General features: G+C 36.4%; 1 protein-coding gene across 1 annotated transcript; it reads right to left on the minus strand.

Annotated features, from left to right (window-relative positions):
• Window positions 1-4,004: 4,004 nt before the first annotated feature.
• LOC110907129 (transcription factor MYB14) lies at window positions 4,005-6,004 on the minus strand. The gene is made up of 3 exons (XM_022152156.2): window positions 5,876-6,004; window positions 5,455-5,584; window positions 4,005-4,621 (listed from the first exon to the last, which is right to left on the minus strand). Exons 1-3 carry the CDS (start codon window positions 5,985-5,987, stop codon window positions 4,162-4,164), a joined length of 702 nt encoding a protein of 233 aa, XP_022007848.2. The 5' UTR covers window positions 5,988-6,004; the 3' UTR covers window positions 4,005-4,161.
• Window positions 6,005-11,429: the final 5,425 nt, after the last annotated feature.

Below are 11,429 nucleotides of genomic sequence, written 5' to 3' on the forward strand. Positions count from 1 at the left end.
TTTTCTGAGTTTAATTAGTTTAGTTTAGGTTCTTAGTTAAGGAGCATTAGGCTTATTTAGGTAGTCTTTGCTAAGGCTAGTCCTTAGAACGCCTAGCATTGCTAAGGCTCGTCTTTTGGATGACCTAGCTTTGCAAAGATACGTTCTTCGGACTTGTAGCCTTTCTTAGGCTCGCCTTTGGGCTTGGTGTTGCCTTGTCGAGGCTCATTATGCCCAACGAGTCCAACCTATCATGTCCGTTCATTTAGCTATATTTATCATATTGTTTACCCTTTCCTCGTTGCATTCGTTTGTCTAGGTAGAATCATGTTTGTCATTTGGATCATTCAATTGTTCATTTAAGCTTATGTCTGATCATAAACGTTCAAACCCAGGGCATCCAACTTGATGTAGTTGTTGATCTTTATTCCTTTCCATCATACTAGTTTACTCGAGCATAACTGAGGTGAGTAGATCTATTACTCTCCCCTTTTCATTCACTAAACATTTTTAGGGTGTATCATGTGTCTTATTTCTTATGATTCTATTTAAATCATCAACATGCAAATCAATGTGTCGTTATGTGTTGCGTTTTGTTTCTTATATCTAGTTTCTATTTTTACTAGTATCTATTGTTGCATATACGTGTATCTATGTGTTTACTCGCTTTGTGTCATAGGTTTCTATTGTGGATCCACGGCTGACAAGGTTCCCCATGGCCATGGGTTGAACTTAGTATCGCCATCGTTAGATTCGTTCTTCAGGGCTTGAATCTCATTGTTTCTATTACTTCATTATTGTTGATGTGGTTGGTTGGTGTTCTGAGTTTGGTGGTTTTGTTGATTGTTGTTATTGTGAGATGATAGGGATGTTTCTACTATACTTGAAGTTGCATGTTAAATTATCTCTTCTAAAGTTATTATTTTTAAATAAAATAAATCAAGTAATAAAGCAAAAAAAAATTATTAAAATTAAGATCTATTCACCAAATTTATGCTGACCTAAAAATCTTTTTACGCATGATACATGTACACAAGTATGAGATAGAGTTGAAGATAAGGACATGTAGGACATGCCTTAGATTAATAAATTGGATTTTATTTCATGTGTGATAAATTTGAATATTGTATGGATTAATTGAGATTTCTACGTAAAGTGTGACAAAATTTAATTTGATCATGTTTTAAATATTAAACTTATAATAGTTATCAGGAGCTATGGACAATCATCATGCCACGTACCATTCTGCTATGGGTCGGGGTGTGACAACTTGCTCATCTTCTCCCCTCTTCTCCACTAAACACTTCTCTTCTACCCCACTATCTCTAATCGTTGTAATCGTATTAGTGTAATTAAGCTTTTTATGATTTATATAATCTTTTCAAGTATGGTAACATTTAGTTCCATGGCTATTCTTGGCTAGATTCTTGATGGTGTTTGGGGAAACTTACCTCTTTGATGTTGAGTTAACTAAGGAAGATCATGTGTGAACAAGATGTTTGTGTGTGAGTGTTAATAACTTTAACTAATTAAATAGTTTATTGAAAGTGAGTGAAATAATAGTGTCGCCATTAGCTTGGGTCATTAGAGTTTTCGCCTAATCATAAAAATCTATCAATAATCTTGTAACGCCATTAACTTGGGTCGTTAATGTTTTCTATGTCTATGTAGAGTCAAAACATGTCGATGATCTTAGCGGAGGTTAAAGGTTTTGGATAGGACTTCGGGTTGGGTAAGCTCTTGCCTTTGTGCGGAGATAACACCAAAGTGTAAAGAACTTACTTTATATAAAAGTAACTAACTTAAAGGAATTAATGACTCATCGACGGACTAATAGGGACAAGTAATATATATTGCTTAAGCCTCGAGTGGCATTTCTCTGCTGATTCAAAGCAGAAGGGTCAAGTGTGTTAGGTTTGGATCAAGATACTTCACAACAATATGCATTTACACATACAATTCCTCATTTGACAATCGATCCCTTGTTACCCCATGGTATGAGCTAGTTAGCGAAGCATCAAGAGGTATATTGATCCTAAACACCACATTTTCTTATCATTAATTACTTCTTTTTTATTTTCCTATTTATTTTTCTTTAGAACCATTTTTTAAACTTTTACTTTTGGATTTGACTAGACGTTAACAACGACTTAGTACTAAAACTCTTGTATCCTTGGACGACCTCGGTATCTTACCATCACTATATTACGCTAACGATGGGTGCACTTGCCCAACGTGAGTTGTAGTGTGATAGTATTTTATCGTGTTTTTATAAGTATTAAAACTTGAACTACCGTATAAAACAACTAAAATTAACCAACTTTTTATAAGCACACCCGACCACGTCACCCCCCTCCAATGATTAATTGACTCTATTTCTTTTAAAATTTCCCATGTTCACGCGATTGATCAGTCTATGCTAGGGCTACTCATGAGTCGAGTTGAACAGACCTTTGCTCGTGCTTGTCTCGTTTACAAATCGAGCCGAGCCGATCCACTTGTTACAATCGAGCCACAAATTGAACGAACATTTCTAGAGCATTAAATTTTTGAGCGAGTAGCGAGCGACTTGGAAAACCCTACGGGCTAGTGTGCCATCCTATTTAAACTTGCAGAGAGAAACAATGGCAATGTTAAGTCTCATGTTTTTATGACTTAAAGAGCAGTCACATTTCATAGCATAAAACTTTTCATGAATGACAGACAATATTGTGACTATTGCTGAGGCTGAGGCTATGGCCGATGAGGGGATAGACAGACTATAGACAACGATGATGGCGAGAGTGAGAGATGATCAACTTAGGGCGTGAGTGGGAAACAATGAGGCAATGAACAGATTGTCCGGGACAATGACTATGAATGTGGTGGTGATGGTTGGGAATGGTGGTGATTTGCAGGTGGGTGATGGATGTTGAGAAGAAGAAGAAGATAGGGGGTAGGGTGAGGGTGGGGTAGGTTGTGGGGCCTACTTGAAATTTGACTTATTAACTAGAGTTTTATTTTTTTTATTTATTAAATGCCCGGATAGTCCCTGTGGGTTGCCCTTTTTAAGGAAATGGTATTTTTGTCATTTCACACCCTCTTAACTGAGAAAACTAACTGATGTTATGCACAGGGACTATCCAGGAACGAAAATTGAAAAGTTAGGGACTATAACTGTAATTTTAGAAAGTTAGGGACTAAAGGTGAAAAAAGGGCAAACCACAGGGACTATCCAGCCATTTAACTCTACATATAATTATAAAATGTGTGTGTATATATAGGGTAGGATTCCTGTGAAAAATAGCTTTAAGAAGAGAACTTGAAATTGGGGTGAACACAAACAAAATAAATCCAAAACAAAAATAAATAAATAAAACACAAACAATGAACCCCACCACCCACACCCCACCACCCAAAAACCTAAATCCCCACCCTTCGCCCCACCCAAAAACCTAAACCCCCCCCCCTCCCGAAAAAAAAAACCTTGAACCCCCACTCAGCTAGTCGCTAGTCAGGCGGTGAGGACTAGCAATTAATCAGGGACTAGTCAGTGATTAATCAGGATTTTTACAACCATATCCCCACTTCCCAAAAACCTAAACGTACCCCACCCTTCAAAAACCTAAACCTGAACCCCAATACCAATAAACTTAAACTAAATATCACACAAACCTCTTTCACTCTCAATAAATGCCAAGCATAGCCTTTGACATCTTGTTTAAATCTCTAAAGTATATCAAGATTAAATAAAACTCCAACAACTTATATAATTTCCACATGTCATGGCTTGAGACCGTAGATTCCTTTGTGGGCTTTTATCTCAATAAAGTAACAAAGACATTTTGAAATTTAGAGCGTTAAAGTTTACATTTCTAAATTGTTTGATTAGTTTAGAGCGTGAATATCATGCATTGTCATTTTCGTACGTAAAAGTGACTGATCACTCCACATGGGTCAATAAAAACACCCCTTTGAATTCGAATTCTTGTTAGAAAGAAAAGAAAAAAACATGATTTCTGTTGTTCTTGTTTGTTGACCAATCATTTTAACACAATCATCATATAAAACTAGATTTTCTACAAAGTCTTATAATTCCAGAATACGCATGGATACAAACCGCCTTATTGGAGTGACAAATGACGGAATTTTTTTGTTTTAAGTTTAAACCCACAACTTACCATTACATTTACGTAAGATGATCTACGGGTCAGACAGTAAACTGCAATTGTAGTCGGTGTTATACAAGATGTACGAGCTTATCAAATCATTATTTGAATCTTGAAAGACATGATCAGAAACCACATCCATATGGTCATGAATATTAATGTTTCTAAGCTCCAAGTTCTCGACTGGGCAAAGCTGGTCCCAAAAACATTGAAGATCATCTAAGGTTCCTGGTGAATCCACATCGATATAGTTGTCTCCGAACTCGAGTCGGTGATCTTCAGAGTTAGTAGATGAAGAGATCATGTCATGTTCAACATCATGCATATGATGATGATGATCAGCAGCAGCAGTAGTCTCAAATGCTGGTGATGAGTTACTCATATCATAATCTTGCTGGTTTTGTTTACTCACATGTTTCTTCAAATGTGAATGCCAATGGTTTTTTACATCATTATCGGTCCTTCCAGGAAGTCTTGATGCAATGGCAGACCACCTACCAATTAAAGGTTTATTAACTGCTTTTTTAGTTAATATATATACAGTTGTTTATAATACCGTTTTCTTATGATTTTTACTCAATGCACCTGCACTCCTAATACTAGATGAGTTGTATCATTGCTCTACTTTTTCTCACAGGAGAGGTGCGTAAAGCATTTATGGGGTACGTTTAGCTTCAGTGCTTCACCCTAGTTAATATAGATCCATGCATTGGCGGAGCTAGCCAATTATAGTTTGAAATCATTTCATCACATCGTCGTCTTTTACTTTATCAAAAGTTTTTTTTTCACCATAACATTGTTCAAATATTCTGGGTCCATTCGGTTGCGTAAATCCGTCTTGACAAACTTCAATTTAGAAAAACATCTTTCAACGGTTGCGGTTGCAACCGATAAAACCAAAGCTAGCTTAACTACCCGATAAACCAAAGGACAAGAACTGTGTTCCGGTTTCCACCATAAGACGAACAAGATCACTTATTCAATTATAATATTGTTTTGGGTCTTAGGCTAACTTTATCAATTATATTTAGGGTCTCCTTTCAATTCTATTATTGTTAATTTGGGCTTATTTTATCATTCGGGATTAATTATTCTACAAGTTTTCGGGTTGTAACATGTTTGGGCTTATAAAAATGGGATTTTACTATTTTATTAATATCAAGCAAGTATCCTATTTTTGGTTAGGAGTATCCTCGTTTTTTTTAGGGGTAACCTTGGTATAAAACCGAAAAAACACTACGAATAAGGGGTTGAACCGTAGCCCTTGCTACGAGTCCTAACACTATGGTTCCGCCCTTGGATCCATGTGAATATGGATGATGCGTACCTATTGCCCAGAAGTGAATGCAAATGGAGTATGGATTCTTCTTCTTCCTTAGAAAATTCCCCTTTCTTTAAGTTTGGATTCAAATAATTCATCCATCGGAGTCTGCAACTCTTCCCACTCCTCGACAAACCTATATTATATATAAACAAAAGCAATTTTTTATATTTTTTTAACTATATATTAATTTATGGTTTTAATATATACACACGAGGTCAGAACTTCGTCTATATTACATGGGTTGAATAATCAAAATTTAGATATTATAAAACGATATTTTGAGGTAAGTAAGACGATTTTTAAATTTAAAAGTAGAATATGAAGGGGGAATAAAAGAAGCATGAAAAAGAACTTCGTGCTTACACAATGGTGACAAATGTCATGACTAGTTACTTATTTTATAGGTACAAATGTATATATTTACCAGCAAATTTGGGCATTTGAGACCAGTTCCAGATCCCGTATCTACTGATATAAGAAATCAACTTCTGGTCTTCTTCAGCACTCCATGTGCCTTTCTTTAAATCGGTCTTCATATCACTACTTGGAATACTAGATGTTGATTCACTTTCCCTAGTGGGACTATATATATCCATTCATTTTGCTTTCATATGGTTTAAAAAACGTTGTTCAATTTTGTCAACAGTATCTTAGTCAACGTGCAGGATGTTTCCGACAATAATGACATTTGTGATGCAGTTCCCACATTAGTCTACCGTCGAAAATTCATGTGAACAGATGACTAATCAATTTTAACAAACAAATTTTTGGATTAATCATATTGCTAGTAATGGTAGTTATATTCGGTTATTCTCATAAATAATAATAATAATAATAATAATAATAATAATAATAATAATAATAATAATAATAATAATAATAATAATAGTAGTTAAAATTTGAACCAGGTTTCGGTTAATAAGAAGATTGTGCATTCTGTGATCCATTCTTTGTCGCTTGTTGGTGTATTTAGCGTGCTAGAAACAAGGCCGTCTTCAACAACAAAAGGTTGTCCATCAATAAGTTAATAGAGAATATTAAAGTACAAGCTTCATCAGTGTATGTTTAAATTTTGATCTCTTTGTATTGCTAGTTGTGTCTGTTTTTATGAATAATAGTATAATAACTCACCTTTAGTCGTTCAAAAAAAATTGTAATTACATGTAAGTTATCAGCTTAGTTCGCCCTAAAATATATTTTCTATAAATTTTGGACTTAGTTCATAACTACTTTCTTCTTTCTTAAACATTTAATTAATACATGCTTTAAGAAAATTATTATTGGATGATTACTAAAGCATCAGGGGAGTGAAATAATACATATTATATAGGATATAATATAATTTGAAAGATTGTGATTAATAGTGACTATTTGGCATTTTAGCTTATTATGTCTTTTAATGTAAACTTTCATTCGGAGCGGTTATAGTTTAATCATTCTATTTGTTTTCTTTTTCATTTACCAATTTACTTTTCTACCCTAAACTCTACTAAAGTTAGTATACAGCCCTAAACTTCAATAAAGATGTCGGTGTAAATTAGATTTTATCTACGTTTTACATTACATGAGTCATTTGGTGTTAAAAATTAGTGTATTTGTTTTACCCGTTTTCCTGGTTTTGGTCCTCATTTGAATAGCACTGGTTTCACACTCCCCCAACCCTGATAGTATGATTTTACGCATCTTATCTGCAACGCAAGAGTTAAGACTGGTTATTGAATTAAAAGGATAAAGCTATTATATTTTATTTTTTACGAATAAAATAATACTTAGCTTCACCCAACTTTCGTCATGATCATGACCTCATGATGATGCCCACTTACCCATAAAATTCTAGAACATGTTGACCTGAGGATTTAATGTAAAACATAAATCTAAAAATCGATTAACATATGATCATCTATAAGGAAATATATACCTCACATAAACTATATCAATTTTGATATTCGTAAAAAATAACTAAACCTCATGTAAATCTTTGCCTTTTTATAACTAATTCAAGGATTTAATAACATGTTCTCACAAATAACAAAGTTATTTATAGTCATATGCATGCAAATTTTACTTTCATATGTACAGACATAGAAAGTGCTTCTATAATAGACGCACGGCTCCAAAAGAAAGGACAACATATGAGCAACTTTTACCTCTTAACACTATTGAGATAACAAGATCTACCAGGTTTAGGAAGCTACCAATTAATATAAGGAGTAAAAGGGTAACCTAGTAAAATATAAACAAATGCCTTTATAACACCATATGACAATGTTGAAAGTCACATGTACAGAGGAAACCTAGTGGCTAGGGTTTTATTATAATGAAAAGTGATTACATAAACAAAGAAAAGTAACACTATAAATAGAGAAACAATCTAGGGTTACTAGCAAAATGGGCTAAACAATAAACCCAATATAATACAAGCCCATTAACTTTATTACGCTAACATCCCCCCTCAAACTCACAATGCAATAGCAATAAGCATTGAGAGTTTGTCACACAAGAAACGAAACCGAGACACCGCCAGAGCCTTCGTGAAAATGTCAGCAATCTGCAAGGCTGATGGAACATATGGAAGCGAGATGGTCCCGAGCTGAAGATGATGACGTGTGAAGTGGCAATCAATCTCAATATGTTTTGTACGCTCATGAAAAACAGAGTTCTTAGCAATCTGCATAGCACTTTGGTTATCACAATGTAAGGGAGTAGGCTGAGACATGGTAACCCCCATATCGGCAAGAAGCCATCGTAACCAAACAATCTCACATGTAGTCACAACCATAGCACGATACTCAGCCTCCGTAGAAGATCTTGAAACAACATCCTATTTCTTACTTCTCCATGATATTAACGAATCTCCAAGAAAAACACAAAAACCAGTGGTTGACTTGCGATCATTACGATCACTATCCCAATCAGCATCACTGTAGGCACGTAACTCCAAAGAAGATGTAGAGGGAAACAGAAGACTCTGAAACTGAGTGCCACGAAGATATCTTAATATACGAAGAACAACTCCCCAATGAACAGAAGTAGGGGCAGTAACAAACTGGCTAACCACATGAACTGCATGAGTAATATCCGGGCGAGTAACTGTAAGATAAACCAAGCTGCCTACAATAGTACGATACAAACTTGGATCAGCCAAGGGAACACCATCACTGGGAGAATATCGCGCATTGGTTTCAAGAGGAGTGTCAACAGTTCTATTATCAAAAAGTCTTGCCCGTTGAAACAGATCAGATATATATTTTGTTTGAGAAAGAAGATATCCTTTGTGAGACTGAGCCACCTCAATACCCAAAAAATACCGGAGCAAACCCAAATCCTTCATAGCAAAACGATGAGCCAAATCACGCTTCAAGGACTCAATACCATCATAATCATCGCCTGTAATAATCATATCGTCCACATATAAAAACTAAAGAATGCGTCCTGCACTCATACATCGAACAAACAATGCTGAATCATGATTACTAGGAACAAAACCAAGTGAAGTAATCACTCTAGAGAACTTCTCAAACAAAGCACGAGGGGCCTGTTTGAGACCATATAGAGCTTTCCGAAGTCGACAGACTTCATCGGGCTGATGAGCAATTCCTGGGGGAGGAATCATGTAAACCTCCTCATGGAGATCACCATTTAGAAATGCATTCTTGACATCCATTTGACAAATCTTTCACTTACGAACAGATGCGACAGCTATTAGAGTACGAACTGTAGTCATTTTTGCTACCGGTGCAAATGTCTCCTCATAATCCATTCCATACTTTTGTGAATAACCCTTTGCTACAAGTCTGGCCTTATATCGCTCAACAAACCCATCAGACTTTGTTTTAATCTTATATACCCAAGGACAACCAATTGTGTGTTTACCAGATGGTAGTGGAACCAAATCCCATGTCCGTGTCTGATGAAGAGCAGTGAGCTCTTCAGCCATAGCATTCTTCCAAAGAGGATTAGAGACAACCTCTCTATATGATTCAGGTTCAGACAGATTATGTATATTTACGATGAAAGAGGCAAACGAAGGTGAGTAAGTAGAGTAGGCAGAATCTGGTAATTTGGTGGACTTACATTCACGAGAAGACCTCCTCAGAGGTGGAACTGTCTCGACAGGTGAAGGAGTTGTCTCGGGCATAGCAGAACCTGAAGTTGTGTCTGGCGATGTATGGGTATCTTGAACTGACCCTCCAGATGCTACCGGCCCATCAGATTCTACTGGCCCATCAGAATCAACAGATGTAGCGGGAACATTGGACGATGTTGATGCATCAATGTCATAATTGAAGGGGTCAATGTTTAGGAGATCTGACTTTGTTACATTATGTGATCCGGATGGAATCGAATAGAAAGGAATATGCTCGAGGAAGATAACATGCCTTGACACATACAACTTCGTACTGACAGGATCAAAACAACGATATCCTTTCTGTGCAGTGCCATAACCTTTCGGACCACTGGCATAACCCAAAAACACACATAATGATGACTTATTTGACAATTTGTCTCGTTCAACATGAGGACGAAGAACAAAGCATGTACATCTAAAAACCGTTAATTCATCGTAATCTGGGAGTTCGCCATACGGTTTCTCAAAAGGAGACATCCCAGAGTTATAAGAAGTAGGGATCCGATTAATTACATGTTGGGCAGTTGGGAGTGCTTCTCCCCAAAAAATACTCGGGACATCGGCAGATAAAAGAAACGAGCGAGCAGTTTCCATAAGATGACGATGTTTCCTTTCAGCTACACCATTCTGCTGAGGTGTGTCGGTACAAGATACCTGGTGTATTGTACCATCTAATGCATGAAACTGGGTAAAGTCATTGGAGGTATATTCACCCCCTTGGTCACAATGAAAGCACTTTATCACAACCGAAAATTGGGTCTTAACATAGGCTCTAAAGTCTTTGTAAATACCAAAGAACTCGGATCTACGTTTCATAAGATACACCCAGGTATAACGAGTATAGTCATCTATAAAAGATACATAATAAATCGACCCACCCTTAGTGGATACAGGTGACAGACCCCACACATCAGAATGCACAATATCAAAAGGAGCCAAAGAACGAGATGTACTTTGTGCAAAAGGCAGGGCGGAAAACTTTGCAAGTTTGCAACCACTACGATCAGAAATATCACAAGTGTTCAACTTACCCAAAGCACCTGTAGAAACCAAAAACCTTAAACGAGACGCGGACACATGTCCCAATCGAGAATGCCACCGATAAAAGTCAAGAGATGAATGAATCAAGCGAAAGGACGAGAAGTCAACACTAGAAGCAGCAACATAAATTTCTTTGAGATCATCCAAGACATACCCTACGGCCGGTCCCAATCACCCTCATAGAACGTGAATCCAATACATAACAAACAGAATCAGAGAAGAGCACCAAATGACCAGATTTGCACAACTGACTGACCGAAACAAGATTTAAAGCAAGATTTGGAATAAAATATACATTAGTGAGAGAAATATGAGGAATAACAACTGATCGAACACCTTCTATTGGCATAGATGTAGCACTAGCAGACATAACAGACGTAGCCGAACCAGAGATCAAGGATACAAAAGATGATAGGTAGGGTGACAATGATGAGATGCACCAGAATCCAAAATCCATATGGATGAAGGAATACCTGAAGTATTAGACGAAGACATGGCTAAATTTAGAAACAACCTGAATTGGTCAAAAACCCAAGAATCTGAAGCAGGCATTAGAACTCGACCAAAAACACGTGTAGACTGAAGAGAATCATCCTTTCCCGCCATATCGTCAATACCAAGCAAAGGTAAAACAATCTAATATCAAATACAAACCCAATAGCGGAAGAACTAAATACGAATACCAATACAAACCAGATTTGAACCAAAAAAATACGAACCAAACTTCAAACCGGAATCTCGAACTCTTGCTAATATTTTGTCTACAAAAGTATCCACCAAGACTACAAATGATTGTGTCATCCACTAT

The sequence above is a fragment of the Helianthus annuus genome, chromosome 14 (genome assembly GCF_002127325.2).
Source record: "Helianthus annuus cultivar XRQ/B chromosome 14, HanXRQr2.0-SUNRISE, whole genome shotgun sequence".
In the NCBI taxonomy this organism is placed as follows: Eukaryota; Viridiplantae; Streptophyta; class Magnoliopsida; order Asterales; family Asteraceae; genus Helianthus; species Helianthus annuus.

Bases quoted from the DNA above. Each gene is read 5' to 3' on its own strand.
- LOC110907129 (XM_022152156.2), bottom strand. From the start codon at position 5,987: ATGAAGACCGATTTAAAGAAAGGCACATGGAGTGCTGAAGAAGACCAG. The intron at 5,585-5,875 runs GTAAATATATAC...TATATAATATAG, and splicing joins TCAAATGCCCAAATTTGCTG to GTTTGTCGAGGAGTGGGAAG. The intron at 4,622-5,454 runs GTACGCATCATC...TTTAATTGGTAG, and splicing joins CATTCACTTCTGGGCAATAG to GTGGTCTGCCATTGCATCAA.